Source organism: Podarcis tiliguerta, assembly GCF_965153285.1.
Source record: "Podarcis tiliguerta genome assembly, chromosome: 8".
Lineage (NCBI taxonomy): Eukaryota > Metazoa > Chordata > Lepidosauria > Squamata > Lacertidae > Podarcis > Podarcis tiliguerta.
The window spans coordinates 70,525,340-70,543,711 of record NC_139541.1 but is presented as its reverse complement, the minus strand read 5'-3'; the positions used below and the strand labels follow the sequence as shown (position 1 = coordinate 70,543,711).

The following is an 18,372-nucleotide window of genomic DNA, read 5'->3' as shown; positions in this document are numbered from 1 at the left end:
ATTTGCTGCCAAGGAGTGTGGTGGAGTCTCCTTCTTTGGAGGTCTTTAAGCAGAGGCTTGACAACCATATGTCAGGAGTGCTCTGATGGTGTTTCCTGCTTGGCAGGGGGTTGGACTCGATGGCCCTTGTGCTCTCTTCCAACTCTATGATTCTATGATTCTTAATTTCCCCCCAGACATGACTGCTACTTACATCTAACATCTAACTAACAAATAACGCCTTCCTATTCCCCACTAGGCAAGCTGGCCTGTGTTCCTCATGTCAGATAATGCATGGAGCCAGAATGAGCAATCAATCAGGCATGCAGGGAGCAGATCCTTGGGCTACTAAAGTATGCAGTCAAACCCAGGTTCCAATTTTGAAGCTTTATTGAGATTAAGGATCAGGGATGATGGAGAAGAGGTAGCATCAGAGGAATAAAAGTTTATTCTCTAAATGGCCAAACAATTCTAAGGAGAAATCCCAGAACTTTTTTGCTTGAAACAAGGGCTCTGAGAAACAAAATGAGGTGGGGGGGAGATTTCCAGTCTGCTCCTGGTATAGAGAAACCATGAGGGTGGGGTTAGGGAGTCTATGGCCCTCCAGATGTTGTTAGACCCTAATTCCTATCAGCCTCAGCTAGTATGGCCAGTGATCAAGGATGATGGGAGTTGTAGTCCAGTAACATTTGGAGGGTCAGAGGTTGACCATCCCTACACTGGAGCAGTTTTCCTCAACTTGATGCCTTCCTGATGTCGCTAAACTACAGAACCCATCACCGCTGACTTAGGGATGGAGAAATACATCAATGTCAGTTTCTCTCAGTGTCTTGTTTATCTAATTTATCCAAAGTTCACTCCTCCATATTTCCGCATCAATTGGTGATTTTTTTTTTTTTAAAAAAGGACTCACGAAAGATCATTAGCATTTTAGTGCAAATTTCTCCCATACACATTTTTTTGTATACAATTTGGCCTAACATGAACATTTTTGACAAGCAGCTTTCCCTAATATAAGACATAGCTTCATGTTATCTTCGCTAGTACGCACTTTACACTAGTACGTGCATTTTTATACCCACTACTCAGCTGAGCCACGGCATTTCCAAAATGTGGAGACAGGTGGATTTCAAAGGATGCCTGGCTTTCGTTCTGCATCTTGTTTTGGGAAGTGCAAATTAGGTAAGTTTGCTTTTAAATGAGAACGGAATCCAATTTCTCCCCCCGGCCCTATCCTTGACCGTTTGGGCCATGGTGGCTTGGAATTATGGGAGTTGGAATCCAACAACATCTAGAGAGCATAGAGGAAGGCTGCATGAGGAGGGTGTTTCGCTCCCATTGGCTTCTGGTGCAACAGCTATTCTGAAAAGGAGAGTTAGGTCACTGGGCCACAGGCAGGAGGGTGTTAAGGAAAAAGTGAGATGAGAAAGAGAGGCACTGTTTTCTCAGCTCTCGCGTATGGGAAGTCGCCTTTTGTGTTTCCATTCTTGATGAAGAGCTCATCCAAGCTTGGCCATGGAGTCTCATCTCCATCCCTGCACAATCTAAGGTCATCGCTGTCGACTAATCAGGCCTCAATGCCAGAAACATTCACCACTGTGCTTTTCCCCGACTTGGAGAGCATTTTCCTGTGGAAACAAATAATGGAAAGCTAAAGCATGGGTGAGCATAGATAAAAATGCTTGCTTATCCATTTTTTTATTCCAATTTTTTTTATCCTTTTTTTATTCCAATCTTCAGCTGAAAAAAAGCTCCCGGAGCAACATACAGAGAAACAAAATAAGACAAGTCAGGTTAACCTACCCTCTTTGAGGAAGCCAGTATGGCCTAGTGGTTAAGATTGTCAGCCTAGGTCCTGGGAGAGACCAGGGTTCAAATCCCCACTTGGCTATGAGGCTCATTGGGTGACCTTGAACCAGTCACCATATGTCAGCCTGGCCTACCTCACAGGGTGATTGTGATGATAAAATGGGGAGGACGCCCCATAACCTGTGGATGTTAAGATGGCGTCCGGCACACTTCCCTGCACCTGTCTGCTCGTGCCGATATAAAACGTGAGCCCTTTGTTGCTTTTAGCAGAGTTCTTCACAGCGGTAGGAAACGTTGCCTCGTGTGTGGGTAATAAATCAGACTGAACGCAGGCTTCTTGCTTATCTCTATCAGTCTTTAATTGCATAGAAAAACATCGTAAATTTTCCCCGGCGAGAGAGCAGACATCCTTCCTCGCCTTTCGTTTTTGCTGAAAGGCACAGGGAAGTGTGCCGGACGCCATCTTAACACCCACAGAACCATGAGTGCCACCTTGGGCTCCTTGAATGAAAGATGAAATATAAATGTGACAATAATTAAATTGCCATTCAAAATTAGTTGTGTGGGTTTTTTTGTTTTTTAAAAAGTCTGACCTAGATGAAAGTATACTTGTGCTAAAAAAGAAAGAAACATGTGATAAAGAACAGTGATCAATAATATAAATAGAGCAATAGTGTTATGGAACAACCAGTTATAGATCCAGGCACTCTTTTTCAGATATGTCCCAATTAGCCCTGAGTCCTTGGACTAACTGAACTACAGTGGTACCTCAGGTTAATTACTTAATTCGCTCCGGAGGTCCGTACTTAACCTGAAACTGTTCTTAACCACTTTAGCTAATAGGGTCTCCCGCTGCTGCCGCGCCACCAGAGCACAATTTCTGTTCTCATCCTGAAGCAAAGTGCTTAACCTGAAGCACTATTTCTGGGATAACCGAGTCTGTAACCTGAAGCGTATGTAACCCGAGGTACCACTGTACTAGATTCGAAGAATTTGTGATATACAACATAAGGTTGTGTTTGTAGAGAACAGGCTCTCGACAAAAGGAAAAGTGCTCAGCTAAAAGACTTTTTTCAGCCACTGACACACTAGTGGAATTATTTGGACACATTCCCCAAAGCAGATGGAGAAGGTTTTCTAAGCCAAGGACTCAGGACCAATTGGGACATATCTGAAAAAGTCTTAATGGTCAAAACACGTCTATAACTGATGGACCATGGAAATCACTACAAACTGCTATCACCACCATCCCAATCAGGCTGCTGTGGCTGCCAACTGAAACATGAGATGGGATCAGTAGATGAAAGACTGGTGGAGGAAGATCACCACTGGAGAAGGTTAAGAAGAGATTCCCATCATTGCTATGCCAATATTTGGTCCTCATTTCCTACCATGGCTATCCTTCTCTCCCCCATATGAACTCACCCATTGTTTTCTGTGCCTGTTCCGGATGAGTTTTTGCCCAGGATATTGTTCCTACAATACATCAGCAAGCCACGCTGGCGCTTGTAGTAGCAGAAGACATCCATCACCAGCAAAGCCACCAAGAGGATGATCAACACAATGAGCACAAGGATGCCAGTTCCCAAACCTTGAGTGTCTGGAAAGGGGAGAAGGACATCCATTTGCAAGAGCAGATGGGAAGGACATCAGAATGCAGGAATCCTTTTGCTAGCCTTGAGCAGAGAATGACCCCCATTGTGAGCAAGGGCACCAGCCGGAGGGGGAAAGCTGAGGTGAAGGTAAGTCAGCCCAGACTCCTGGCATGTACTGTGGCTGTAAGAAAGACAGCCATTGAGAGCAACAGTAGGATTGTTGGCTGGGAGTGAGGCATATTGTGGTTCTCAAAGTTCTCTAGAACCTTTGATAGAGTGCAACCTCTCAAGCTGCGATTCCTTTGGACCTATATAAGATTTTATGACTGGCCCTTGATCTTTTGCTTTGTGCCACAAAATAATTGAGTTTATTTTGCCATTCTTTTTAGTGAAGGGGAGGGGACTGGCAGTACCTGAAACAGATATGAGAATCTAAGTAATACAGACATTTTTATTACTGCAGTAACTGATCCAGCTTAGGTTAGTACGCTTCTATTTTATTTTATTTTAGATCCTGTTGCATGCTTTCAGAAACATTTGTATAGTTCCTTCATCCTATTTAAAGTCAAATATGAGAGCTATTCCTAGGTATTTAAAGCCACCAAGGGCTATGGCTAGGAGAGAGTTAAGAGAGAAGCCAATTGAGATCCCTTGTGTTCAGACTGACCAGAAGGATTGTTGATTTTGAAAAAATTATTCATAAATCTGCCACTTAATTAATTTGCTTACCACCAGAAAGTTCTTAATTTTTAGTTGAAATCTCATTTCTTGTCATTTGAATCCATTGACTCAGGTCCTACCTACCCACCCTCTGGAGCAGAAGAAAATAAGCTTGCTCCATGCTCCAACCCTTCAGATATTTGAAGATGGCTGGCATACCACCTCTCAAAATAAATTAAAAAATTGTCCAGTAGCACCTTAGAGACCAACTAAGTTTGTTCTGGGTATAAGCTTTCGTGTGCATGCACACTTCTTCAGATACACTAAAACAGAAGTCACCAGATCCTTATATACAGTGGGAGGCTGGGATGGGGTTTTTCTAAGAGGGGTAGTAGGAGATGGGTGATTGACTCAGTCGGAATGGTAAACCTGTTGATGACTGCAATTAGTCCTACAGGAAAAACCAAGGGATAGCATGCAGATGACCAAAAATAGCTTTAGCATATGTAATGAGACAAGAATCCGATATCTCTATTCAGACCAGGTTTCTCCATAGTTTTCAGTTTAGTAATAAGTTGTAATTCAGCAACTTCTCTTTCAAGTCTACTTCTGTATATAAGGGTCTGGTGTCTTAATGAGGGTGAAAGAGGAGAGCGCAAAATATGGTCTGAAGCTCAACATCAAAAAAACTAAGATCATGGCCACTGGTCCCATCACCTCCTGGCAAATAGAAGGGGAAGAAATGGAGGCAGTGAAAGATTTTTCTTTCTTGGGCTCCATGATCACTGCAGATGGTGACAGCAGTCACAAAATTAAAAGACGCCTGCTTCTTGGGAGAAAAGCAATAACAAACATAGACAGCATCTTAAAAAGCAGAGACATCACCTTGCCGACAAAGGTCTGTATAGTTAAAGTTATCGTTTTCCTAGTAGTGATGTATGGAAGTGAGAGCTGGACCATGAAGAAGGCCGATAGGTGCAGAATTGATGCTTTTGAATTATGGTGCTGGAGGAGACTCTTGAGAGTCCCATGGACTGCAAGAAGATCAAACCTATCCATTCTTAAGGAAATCAGCTCTGAGTGCTCACTGGAAGGACAGATCCTGAAGCTGAGGCTCCAATACTTTGGCCACCTCGTGAGAAGAGAAAACTCCCTGGAAACAACCCTGATGTTGGGAAAGATTGAGGGCACAAGGAGAAGGGGACGACAGAGGACGAAATGGTTGGACAGTGTTCTCGAAGATACCAACATGAGTTTGACCAAACTGCGGGAGGCAGTGGAAGGCAGGAGTACCTGGCGTGCTCTGGTCCATGGGGTCAGACACAACTAAACAACTAAACAACAACAGCAAGGGTCTGGTGACTTCTGTTTCAGTGTATCTGAAGAAGTGTGCATACATACAAAAGTTTATACCCAGAACAAACTTAGTTAGTCTTTAAGGTGCCACTGGACAATTTTTTAATTTTTTTATTTATTTTGACTGCGTCAGACCAACATGGCTACCTACCTGAATCTAATATCACCTCTCAGTCTTCTCTTCTCCAGATTAGTGTCAACATTCTGACTTTAAGCCAATTGTTTGCAACTCACCTCCTTGAAGAGTAACCTTCTTCTTGCTGCTACCCTGATCATTGGCAGCTGTTATTAGTAGTTCTGAGAGATCCTCCTGTGATGCTGGCGTGAACTAGAACCAAAATTAAAAAGGAGAATTTAAGATGCATCAAAATGTTAAGTGGAATAGTATCCTGCTATGGCAAGTGAAGGAACACTTATGAGGTTTTCTTTTTCCAAAACTTGCACCTGCCTTCTCGAGCCTGGTGCCCTCCACATGCTGCTAGACTACAACTCCCAGCATTCCTGACCATGGGGTTATAATCTGAAACATCTGGAGGGCACCAGGTTGCAGAGAAGAGTGGCTTACACTGCAGGTGTCCTCAGCAACCATTGGTGGCTTCATATTGCTTGCTTACTAGGGCTGAGCAGAAACAGTGATCCAGTCTAAAATTCATGAACTTAACCCAACAATTCAAAGAGGGGTGATTTCATGGAGTAGCCCCTCACCCAACTCTTGTGGGGTTGAGTTTACCCTTTCTTGTGAAGTGAACAACTGGTAGGTGTGTGGGTGTGGGTGGGTGGGTGTGTGGGTGTGGGTGGGTGGGTGGGTGGGTGTGAGAGAGAGAGAGAGAGAGAGATCTTTCATTAAATGTTCTTCAAATGCTCTGCAGCCTCCCTAGCTGCCAACACTTCCTTATCTCAAGCGAAAAGTTAAGCTGCTAGAACCACCAAGGGCAATTTGTCCATCCGCCTTGTCCCACGCTCCCTGTCTGGGTCCTTATAAGGTAAAGGCACTGCTTAAGTATTCTTGCCTTCTCTTTGCATTTTTACAGGGAATGTTATTTGCCTTTTGGATGTGTTTGGTTTTTAATACTTTTGAAATGTCTTGAATTGGTATGATCTGTAGTGTTTGTTTTTACATTATTGTATTTGCCTGTATAGGGACGCGGGTAAAACAGACAATTAAAACAATGTACAACAAGAAATTTAGAAACAATGTGCAACAATAAACTATCCCAGGGAGTTGACTCAGAGTCACCCATGGAACCGAGTTTGGGGATTTTCATGCCAGACTATTTTGACACAAACTGAAGCATAGCTCTCCCTCAGAGCTGAAACTTCTGCTAATTTTGTGATGCAATCCTCCAAATGAAAAGCATACACTTCCATAATAGGGGGGAACATGCATAGATGTGCATATGTTTGCAGAAATGACCGTGTTAAAAATATACTGTTGGCATCCATCTGTCTCAAGAGACAATGGAGTGTGCCGGGGGGGGGGAGTCAAACTGCTAGTTAGCAGCACCAAAGTGACCTCCCTAGGATGCAAGCCTGGACTGTGGGTGGATCTAGACACGGAGGGGGGGACGACTATAATTAAGTCAGAAATTAGATCATTATAACAAAAGAAAATAAATCTCTATGGAAAATGGGGTTTTAAAATTTCCTGCTCTCTTGCGCCATCTGTTGTTGCATGTCTATAGTGCAGTCAAATCGCTGTTTCTTTACTAATGTAGCTGAGTCCTGTGTGTATGCAGGTCCTGGGCCCCACTCTGGCCCTTGCTGATGTGGTCCAAAGGAAAGCAGAGCAATACTTTTGGCACCAGCCAGGCTGCAGAAGTTGTTGGAAGGTACAAGATGCCATCAAACCATCTTAAGGAGTCCACTCCAGATTTGTGTAGGGTTTACTCTTTAGCCTTTCCTTCTCTCAAAGATGCCATACACAAAGCAGTGGAGGTTTAGGATCAGAGTTTTCCTTCTTCTGGATGGGCTATCTTTCCAGGTTGAGGAGCCCCATCTGCCCCTCACTTCCCTCTACAGCACATGCAGAAATTGCCTGCTTAATTGTTGGACCCTCTATTGCTCTTGTCCGCTCAATCTGCCAGAGCCTGTCTTCACATGCAGAGGAAGCATCTTAACTCAGCAAGGATTTGTGACTCATTGGCTACCCGCACCTGGTTTAGTTGGCCAGTCAAAGCCTTTCCTGGGGTTTGGCAGTTGTTTCATGCCAACAACTTCTAGAGCTGAGTGCAAGGTTCACTCAAAGGTGAGCAAACTACCCCAGAAGGAGCACAATGTGCCCCCCCCACCAGAGGAACTACCCCGCCCCTCACACCCCATACTATGTTAGGCAAAATAGCACTCCAAAATTCATATATATTCTGACAACTGCTCCCTAAAATGCTGCTGAATTTTCATGAATATTTTTTTTTAAAAAAGCAAACTGATAGGGGAAAGTGCAGAACTGAATTTAAGATTGGAGAAGTGGGGATGAGGAACTGAGAGAAACTGAAACTGACCAATTTGTCGGGAATGAGTTGGCTGTTGACCAATGCTGTCAGGGAACTGCCATCGGAGCGGGAGGCGGAGAGGAGGCTCCCGGACGATGGTGGAGAGGGTCCTAGTAGAAGGAGGGATAGCCCATCCGCTGGGGAAGGCAATCAGCGTAACACCAGTGGGAAAGGGGAGGAGATAGATGAATCGGAGAGGTGGCTCCAGGACTCTTCGCAGGAGACCAGCGGAGAGGGTACGAGTGCTCCATTGCCCACACCCACCTTGCGCAGGAAACTTTTGCGCAGGCAACGGGGGAGGAGACTGGGCATCAAACAGCTTCTATGTTGGAAGCGGTTTAAGAAACGCCCACTGACGGATTCTGCCAGCGACTGAGGCAGCCACGGATCTTGAGGCTGTCCTGACAGAAAGGGTTCAACCATGCATCCTAGCCAGGAGTAAAGGCAACTTACGCACGAGCAACCCCTAGAACCTTTACAAATGCTCAGGGATGATGCAAGTTGTAATTCAAAACAGCCTTACCTCAAAGGAATACGTATGTCTGTCTTGGTCCTGCGCCACTTTCTTGAGATCATCACCTTTGAAAACCTTCCCCTTCCAAGCAATGGAGACAGAGGGGGGAGGGTAAGCCAAGATGCTGAAGTTGTATTGGGCAGGTGTCCCAATCGGGGTGGCAAATGAGTCACCTGTGAGGAGCTCTATCCTTGGAGTGACTGGGAAAGCCAAGCAGATTGACATTTGTTACATAGGAAGCTAGCTTTTGCCATTATTTTACCTCTGGGTAAAACATAGTGACTGCCAAGTAATATATTTTCTGTATTACTGATGTACTTTGCTTTTGAAAAATTGTTTGCTGCTCTTTGGACCGTAATAAAGAATGTGGGTATTATCTATACAGTGGTACCTCGGGGTAAGAACTTAATTCGTTCTGGAGGTCCATTCTTAACCTGAAACTGTTCTTAACCTGAGGTACCACTTTAGCTAATGGGGCCTCCCGCTGCCGCCGTGCAATTTCTGTTCTCATCCTGAGATAAAGTTCTTAACCCGGGGTACTATTTCTGGGTTAGCGGAGTCTGTAAACTGAAGCGTCTGTTACCTGAGGTACCACTGTACTGACTGGCAGCAGCTCTCCAAGGCCTCAGGCAGGAATCTCTCTCAGCCCTACCCTTCTCTTTCCAAATCAAAAGACCCATCCGCTCCTTGCTTCCTAAACTTTACCTCTGATTAGGTCCATCCACTCTACATACAACCAAATTTACAACCCTGGCAGCCTAACAGAGGCCAAGGCTCCTATCTCCCAGCCCTGTGCTAAGAGATTCCAAACATCTCTTACATTTAATATTGAGGGAGACGGCCATGACAACAGTTTCATTCCTCTCTTTAATGCTGGCCTCGCAGGTGTGGACACCAGCATCTGAGGGTTGGGAGTCCTTTACCACCAACGTCCCATTTGCAAGCACAGAAATTCGTCCTCCTGCCCAGAAAGAAGAAGCAAATTAGCAGTGGTGATAGTGGGATATATGTTTTGCAGGTACATACTAGCAAAATATCATAACAAATGCCAAAAGCAGAAGGGATGTCGAGAACTGAACATTGAGCAAGACAAATGCCTGCACCTAAATCAAGATCAGCCAATAACAAATAACCAATGACAGATCAGTATAACACATTTCCAAGTAACATAAATGGGTTTGCATTATCCTGTACCTTATTGCTTCAAAAGAAATTAGAAAGAGACTTCATTTCTCCATAAAGACATTGTCTATGCTCTCTCTGGTTCTAACCATATGTGTGAGCTTAACCCTGCATACAATGCTCAAGATTTTAGTCATCCATTCTCTTCCCCCCACCCAAGTTTTGTCAAATAATAATTTTGGCAGAGGTCAAGAGATGTTGTATTAACCCCTTGTCCTCTAATAGTACAGGAGAAGCAAAATAGCAGAGGTGCAAGTGGGTTTTCTATCTAGGGGCACCTCTGAACAGAATATCCTACTCACCATCTCCGATCTTACTGATTTCCTGGTTTCCAAAAGTCCATCGTACAGTCGGTGGCGGGATTCCAGTGGCTTGACAATCAAAGGCTACACTTGTGCCCTCAACAACTTCCTTCGTGGGCTCCATGGTGGTCACAAACTTCGGTCTCTCTATGGATAGGAACATGGGAAGTTGATTTGTACCAAGCCAAGCCATCTAGCTGACTGGCAGTACTTCTCCAGGATTTCTGGCCTCAACTGAAGACCTGGGACCTTCCACAGGCAAATCACAACTTGGGGTAAAAAATCAGGGCCAGGTGGACTAGACTGCACTTGGTGACATCATGGTATGATGAGCTATGTACACAGTGTTCAAACCTGGAGGCAGAGGGAGCCTAACCTTATCTTTTGCATTGACCTTATTGCCTGCTGTTTTTAAGGATATGATGGGGGGAGACAGAGAGTGGTTTAACAGTTCATCCGTCTTCACGTGAAAATATGGGAACTGTAGCTCTGTGGGGGGGGGAATGGGACCTCTTAACAGTTCTCTGCACCTTTAAGAAACTACAGCTCCCAGATTTCTTTGTGGGAAGCAATGAACTGTTCAAAGTGGTATCGTAGCACTTTAAACGTATGGTGTAAACGTGACCTACGGTGCGTTAGTTTCACCTAACACTCCCAATTTATTGTCACTCTAGACCAGGACTGGGGGACCTACAAGAAACTACAAGAAAGAAGATTCCACCTAAACATTAGGAAGAACTTCCTGACAGTAAGAGCTGTTCGACAGTGGAATTTGCTGCCAAGGAGTGTGGTAGAGTCTCCTTCTTTGGAGGTCTTTAAGCAGAGGCTTGACAACCATATGTCAGGAGTGCTCTGATGGTGTTTCCTGCTTGGCAGGGGGTTGGACTCGATGCCCCTTGTGGTCTCTTCCAACTCTATGATTCTGTGATTCTATGACCCTTTCAATATGAGGGATGCATTCCCTAATGGGCAAGTTTCCAGGGGCCACACGGCAAGTGAGGCCAGAGGCAAGAAATGGGGCAAATGTAGATGAGCCAGTCAACCAAGAGACATTATCATCATTAAAGGGAACGTTTCAGTAAGGAGAGAGCTCTTGAGGTTGAGTGGCCTTGGGGGTCCCAAGGGCCAGGTAGAGAGGCATGGGAGGCCGCATCCATCCCCTCCTCCCTGGATCTGAGGTTCTCGGTCCCTGCTCTAGCATATTGCAGGAACGTCAATAGAATGTCACTTACGGACCACACGGATTTTGATCTGGGCAGTTGCCGTGTCTCCAGACTCAAAGTCGCCTTTGCAGGTGAAGATCCCTCCCGCCTGTGGATCAGGAAGAGTCATCTCCAGCCCCTTAGACTGCTCATCGATATGCCGCAATGTGTACAGCTCTGAATCCTCGATGTCGGTATCCTCTGGGTCAGTCCAGGTCAAGGTAGCTTCCCCACCTGCTCTCACTGAGGAATTAAAATGCACAATTAATACCGTAGATCACCCAGGTGGGGTGGTAGCAAGGGAAGGAGGAATGATGAGAAACCTGACCTGATTGATAGGTAAAGGTAAAGGGACCCCTGACCATTAGGTCCAGTCGCGGACGACTCTGGGGTTGCGGCGCTCATCTCGCTTTACTGGCCGAGGGATACGGCGTACAGCTTCCGGGTCATGTGGCCAGCATGACTAAGCCGCTTCTGGCGAACCAGAGCAGAGCACGGAAATGCCGTTTACCTTTCTGCCGGAGGGGTACCTATTTATCTACTTGCACTTTGACGTGATTTTGAACTGCTAGGTTGGCAGGAGCAGGGACTGAGCAACGGGAGCTCATCCCCATCACGGGGATTCGAACCACCGACCATCTGATCAGCAAGCCCTAGGCTCTGTGGTTTTGACCACAGTGCCACCCGCATCCCTTCTGATTGATAGGGCTATCCATCAAATCAGGGGTTGCTAAGAGGGTTGCCAAACCTTCAGGGCTAACCTGAAATCTTCAGGTTTGCCTGCCTCCACTCAGGTGGCAGAGGGAGGGCTTGTATCTCCAGGTATGTAAGACTGCCTTAAAAAGGGTTTTTTAAAAATAACAATAATAAAGAGACTGTGTGAGAGGTTCTGCCCTCCTCTGCTCCCTCCCCACTTCTGCCAATTAACCTCCATTCCAACAGCTCAGTGATGGAAGGTAGCACAGAGGAAGGAAAAGGAATGGGCTGGGCTCAAGATGAAGAGAGGTTTATGAGTCTGCATGCACACCTGGAGCAAGGTGTAGAACTCTGGATGCAGGTGAAGCAGGTGGAAAGCAGGAGGAGGAATGAAGCCCTGCTGCCTCCAGAATGTGTGTGTGTGTGAGAGAGAGAGAGAGAAGAAGAAGAAAGTGCCTACAACAGTTTCTCTGTTTTGCAAACATGTCCACAGGCCCCCCGACAGTTGGCAACCCTTCCATCAAATGAGTGGAGAGTTGTATAATAGAAAAGTTGTACACACACAAATAGACTATCTTAAAAAGTTGGATGAATGGGTGGGTTGTTGTTTTAAGGAAAGCCCAGATTTTTGCAAAAACAGGAGCCACTCTGCTCTGGAAAGGGCAGTGACTATGTAGTTGTCAAACATATCCAATCATCTCTTGAAGACCGAATCTATGTACAATTAAAGTCTGGACAAATCCCACCAAGGATCCCGGGAAGCAACAGGGATTACCCCTTACAGAGCTATAATTCCCAGCTGCCTTAACAGTTCCCATTATTCTTTGGGGCGGGGGGGATGTGATTTAAATGTATGCTGTGTACACAACTTGAGTGCAGGTGGGGAAGGAAGAGGTTCTGTGAATTTTAAACAAAAGGAAATGTGCAGATAGAACAGCGAGCGGCTGGGAGCCTGTCCCCCATCTGAGCCCTCTTCCTGTCTCCCCAAAGCCACAAACAATTGGACTTTAAAAAACAAACAAACCAGATGCCGCATGGTTATTTAAATACATAAGCAGCAAACATAATTTTAAACAAGTTTTTTAAAGGCAGACCACGCACACCCCCAGAAGCAGGGTGGGAGAGAGGCCAAACTGGCAACGCAAGCAACGTCCACTGTGGAGGGAAGCAGGTGTGTCCTCTGAAGGAGCACGTCAGACCATTGCTCTATTTAGCTCAGTGCTGCCTACATTGACTGGCAGCAGCTCAGATGTGGGGTGAGCTTTCCCTGCCCTATCTCGAGATGCTGTTTGCAAAAGATGTGCTCTGTCACTGTGCCGTGGATCTTTCCAATAGGAAGCTTCCTTATACCGAGACAGATCATTGGTTTATCTCGCTCTTCACTGTCTATCTCAGGGATTGGGAGACTGAGGTCTTGCAGATACTGTTGAACTACAATGCCCATCATCTCTTGACTGTTGGTCATGCTGGCTATGGGTAATGGGAACTAGAGTCCACTTATTATTATTATTATTATTATTATTATTATTATTATTATTATACCTGGCCCATCTGGCTGGGTTTCCCCAGCCACTCTGGGTGGCTTCCAACAAAATATTAAAATACAATAGTCTATTAAACATTAAAAGCTTCCCTAAACAGGGCTGCCTTCGGATGTCTTCTAAAAGTTTGGTAGTTGCTTTTCTCTTTGCCATCAGGGGGGAGGGCATTCCACAGAGCAGGCGCCACTACCGAGAAGACCCTCTGCCTGGTTCCCTGCTGCTTTGCTTCTTGCAGCAAGGGAACTGCCAGAAGGCCCTCGGCTCTGGACCTCAGTGTCTGGGCAGAACGATGGGGGTGGAGACGCTCCTTCAGGTATACTGGACCGAGGCCATTTAGGGCTTTAAAGGTCAGCACCGACACTTTGAATTGTGCTCAGAAACGTACTGGGAGCCAGTGTAGGTCTTTCAAGACCGGTGTTATGTGGTCTCAGCGGCCGCTCCCAGTCACCAGTCTAGCTGCCGCATTCTGAATTAGTTGTAGTTTCCGGGTCACCTTCAAAGGTAGCCCCACGTAGAGCGCATTGCAGTAGTCCAGGCGAGAGATACCGGTAACTAGAGCATGCACCACTCTGGTGAGAACTGGTGCAAGTTTATTTGGCAAAGGCGTTGGAGAAGCCTCCACGGTGAGTCCCACAGGCCTATAGATTACACAGTTATATACAGAGGCATTCTCTCACCTTAGCTTTACACATGCATAGAAATTAAGGGCTCACCCACACTTCTGTTTTTCCTGCTATTCCTTCCATTTGTCCCGTGATTCCTAGGCATAGGTCCAAGAGGTTCATGTTTTTTGCCCCACTGTTTTCCCTGGAAAAACCTGCTGTTTACCACTGAAATGAAACAAATGCTGATCTTCTGCCACAAACCCGCTTGTTCTCATTAAGCAGTAAGCAGCCGGTTTTGCCCAGGACAAAAAAACCCCTCTCCTTCCCCTTCCAACTCTACAATTCTATGATAATCACGGGGCAAACAGGACTGTGGATGTGCCCCAGTCCTGTTCATGGAGGGAAAGTCACCCTGCGCCATCACAGCTGGATGCCTGATCCAGCTGGGAGAAGAGGATGCTCACTCTTATCAGGCTGGGTCAAGGCTGAGCTTTTCCGGCACAAGCGTCCTTGACACACCTCCTTAGTGCAGGCTGGATAAGCAAATTCCCCTAACAATATTTTTAGAACCATAGAATTGTAGAGTTGGAAGGGAACCCGGGGGGTCATCTAGTCCAACCCCTTCAAATGCAGGAATCTTTTGCCCAATGTGCTGGGAATTACTGGTATAGGGGACAGAACTACCTAAACTGTATAGAAACTTGTATGCTACTACAGCAGCAAGAATGTTACTCTCCCAGAAATGGAAAGAAGCAGAAGTCCCAGCAAAGGAAGAATGGATACAAAACCTTACAGAATATACAGAAATGGCGAAACCGCTATTAAAGGTTTGTTTGTTCAACGATTAAAGTCCTACGTGATCTGAGTTCAGACCGGAGAAATCCAGGTCGGTTTCTATCTATGCAGCACTATTTTTAGTACGGAAGGGCCAAAATAGTGGGACCCATGCTAAATAAACATCCCAATTAAAACTACTGTCTACCACTAAAGTAGTAAACATGCCCACCTCATAAATCAAAATTACCAGAAGATAACAAACTTTTTTAAATAAAAGAATGGAAATGCTCTATTGAATATTTACAAATAAATTGTAAACAGATAAGAACTTTGGCAGTATTATTGTAATAACCTGCAGTTTTATATAAGAGTATATATTTAAAGTAGATGACTAAATGAGCAAAATAAGTTAATTTGAAGAAGGTGTTAAAAATAAATTTAAGGAACTGAAGGAAGAGAGGAAAGGAATTCAAGTTCTGAAATGTTAAAATGATTGTAAAACTAGTGAAATATATAAACCTGAGAAGCATAAATGAAATTTAAAAAAACCCAACAATGTGGGGGGGGGACTCAAACCCATGACCCTGTGATGAAGATTCTCATGCTCTACCAGCTGAGCTATCCAAGACATTCTGGGTAAGGGGAATCAACCAGTTCCCCACTGCTGGTCTCTATTGACTGGCAGCAGCGAATCTCTCAGGTTTCAGACAAGGAAGAGATGCCGCGGTTTTGAACCCAGGGCCTTCTGCATGCAAGCAGGCACTCTGCCACTCAGATCACCCTGCAGGGGCCCCAAATACTGTGCTGGCTCCTGCTTTGATGCATATTCGTGCACACGCTCTCCATTATCCGCTTTCACCTTTGCACAAGAAATACGCTTTCTCGCCCAGCTGCACGTCCCCATTGCCAGGAATGATCTCCAGAGACGTCTTGGCGGAGTAAACAGCCCCTAGGAAGAGGAAAGAAGCACATTGTTTGGTCCAATCGCAAGGCAAAGTCCTTTTAGCTCAGAGCATCTAGTCAGGGCTGGCCGACCAGCACAAGCAAGCATTCCAAGCAGCCACAGCCAGTGGCAGTAGTGTTCAGGGCACCACTTAAGCAGCAGATTATTCAAGAGGCATACCCTCATGATCCTCGACGACCCCACAGTGACGCCAGGGTGCAGCTTTATAATTGCATGGTGCAACAACAACAAAAACATGCCCTGGACCACTTTGGAGTCCAGTAAAAGTAAAATTTATGTGTTGATTATCTACATTTCAGTCACTACACTGGTGAGTCAGCTAAATGTAAATACGGGGGAAATCACTCAAAAGGGGGAGAAAGTGTGCTTTCTTTGACCCCACTCACACCATATGTTTAAAGCATTATGATACCACTATAAACATTCCCCCAAAGAATTCTAGGAGCTGTTGTTTGTTAAGGTGCTGAGTTGTTAGGAAAGGCTCCTAATCCCCACCCCCACCCCCAGAGTTACATTTCTCAGAGTGGTTTATCAATCCCTCTTCCCAGGGGCCTCTGGGAATTGTAGTTCTGGGGAGGTCTCTTAACAATCCTCAACCAAGGATGCTTTCCAGGAATCTGGAGCTGGGGAAAACCATGACTACTGTTTTGATTGTATAGTGCAGTTGGAACCTAAGCCATGGCTATTAATTTCAGTGGTTCAAACTGCACTATACAATCAAAACAGTATCATGCCCCTTATCATAGTCATGGTTTTCGACGCGGGTGGCGCTGTGGGTTAAACCACAGAGCCTAGGACTTGCCGATCAGAAGGTTGGTGGTTTGAATCCCCGCGACAGGGTGAGCTCCCATTGCTTGGTCCCTGCTCCTGCCAACCTAGCAGTTCGAAAGCACGTCAAAGTGCAAGTAGATAAATAGGTACCACTCTGGCAGGAAGGTAAACGGCGTTTCCGTGCGCTGCTCAGGTTCGCCAGAAGTGGCTTAGTCATGCTGGCCACATGATCCGGAAGCTGTATGCCGGCTCCCTCGGCCAATAAAGTGAGAGGAGCGCCACAACCCCAGAGTCGGTCACGACTGGACCTAATGGTCAGGGGTCCCCTTACTTTACCCTGAATAGGTCTAGCATGAACTAGAACCCAAAATAGGTGTTGACTCGTTCAAAACTATCCTGTTAGGCATTCAGAAAACAGCAGCAGCAGCAGTAATTTGCCATTAGGAAAACTAAGCAAAACATTTGCTTGCGGGTTTGAGCTAGGGCAAATGGCAGTTCAGCTGGCATCTCCAGCTGGCAGGATAGGGAGCGCAAGTAACGGGGAAATACCTTTTTCTGCCTTAGATTCTGGAGAGTTTCTGGCAGTCAGAGCAGATATTGCTGGGTGAGATGGACAAACTGGCTGGCTTGGTACATTCCTAGATTTTCTAGGTTTGAGATTACTTGCAGAAGCCTTCTGATCCAGGGGCACTCCAGCCCATCACTATCTCATCCTCTGTCCTTTTGTAGCCTAAATGCCCAGGCAGCCCACAATATCCCCATGCAAGAAGGAAGCATTACTGGGCTTCAGAGAGCCCCCAAAGTTTGCAGAAGTACCATTGGGGCAGGGAGGGGGTTGGAGGGGTAGGAAATATATCATAGATTAAAAAGCGAGAAAAGTCTGATTAGGACCATGCATGGTCACCGGCCACAAAAGCACTGAGGAAAATTGGGGGAAGGATAATGGGGTGCAGTATTCTGGGAGAGAGTATGCCAGACTGGCTAGGCCCTCGAAGAGGGGCACATCGCACTGCAATATTTTGTTGCAGGTCTCGCTTGCTCCCTTAAAGAAAAAGTCATAAAGAGGAAGGAACGAAATAGCCAAAGAGCTAATACTAAGGGACTGTGGGGGGTGCAGTCTAGACACCCATAAACTCCCTTCGTGGAACAGGGCCCTTTCTTTCTTTCATTCATTCATTCATCTTACCTGCTGCAAACATGAAAATGAGGAATCTCCCTGGTTCCATCTTTAAAAGGTGGGGATGGGAATTGGGCTCCTTTGCCTTTCAGCACCAGCAGTTTGGAACAGGGACTCCTGGGTCCTGGGCTATTTATAAGGCTTTCTCGCCCACCCACCACCCTCCCTCCCTCTCCCTCCCACCTTTTTCTTTCCTCCTCCCTGCTGTGTGCCCCTGTGGCATCAGTGGGGGAAGGGAGGGAAAGGGCTGGAGCAGGAAGTCAGGGTGGGAGGGGAGAAAGAAAATAGGAAGATTTGTGTATATGCATTTCCAAATGTGCATTTGCCTATTTTTCAGAAAACTCAGGTGCTCAGCTACGGTGGCTACCTAGTCAAAACAGTACCATTAAGATGCAAGAGGGTAGCACCAGCATGCTCAAGTGGCAGAACTCCAAGATTTGGAGGAGAAAGAGAAAGAAAAAATTCAAAATAGAATATCTCAATGAGGATTGAGCATAATCCATCGCCACAGAATGCTGGGTGTTTGCTAGAGGGAGGAGGAATTAGGGGTGGCAGAATGGAATGGGATAAACTCAAAGGAAACTTGGGCTGTGTGGCCTAGCTGGAATTCTCAACAACAGCACTACACACTGAAACATTTTGTTGCACTCCACACTTGCTATTTAGCTAGCGAAGTGTTACATTTGTTAGTCGCTTTATAAAAATAAATAGTGTTGATGCAACTTAATAACAAAATGCAGACAGATAAAATCA

At 45.7% G+C, this 18,372-nt stretch overlaps 1 protein-coding gene across 1 annotated transcript; it reads right to left on the bottom strand.

The window, feature by feature from the left end:
* Positions 1 to 351: 351 nt before the first annotated feature.
* LOC310684502 (neural cell adhesion molecule 1-like) lies at positions 352 to 17,754 on the bottom strand. The gene is made up of 9 exons (XM_083455749.1): positions 17,629 to 17,754; positions 15,567 to 15,656; positions 11,119 to 11,331; positions 9,887 to 10,033; positions 9,223 to 9,363; positions 8,412 to 8,602; positions 5,634 to 5,727; positions 3,214 to 3,388; positions 352 to 1,607 (listed from the first exon to the last, which is right to left on the bottom strand). The coding sequence occupies exons 1-9, from the start codon at positions 17,666 to 17,668 to the stop codon at positions 1,547 to 1,549; spliced, it is 1,152 nt and encodes a 383-aa protein (XP_083311875.1). The 5' UTR covers positions 17,669 to 17,754; the 3' UTR covers positions 352 to 1,546.
* Positions 17,755 to 18,372: the final 618 nt, after the last annotated feature.

Coding starts and splice junctions, on each gene's coding strand:
- LOC310684502 (XM_083455749.1), bottom strand. CDS start 17,668: ATGGAACCAGGGAGATTCCTCATTTTCATGTTTGCAGCAG. Junction 10,034..11,118: donor GATCAAAATCCGTGTGGTCC/GTAAGTGACATT, acceptor TCCTATCCATAG/AGAGACCGAAGTTTGTGACC. Junction 3,389..5,633: donor GAAGGTTACTCTTCAAGGAG/GTGAGTTGCAAA, acceptor TCCCCTTTCCAG/ACACTCAAGGTTTGGGAACT.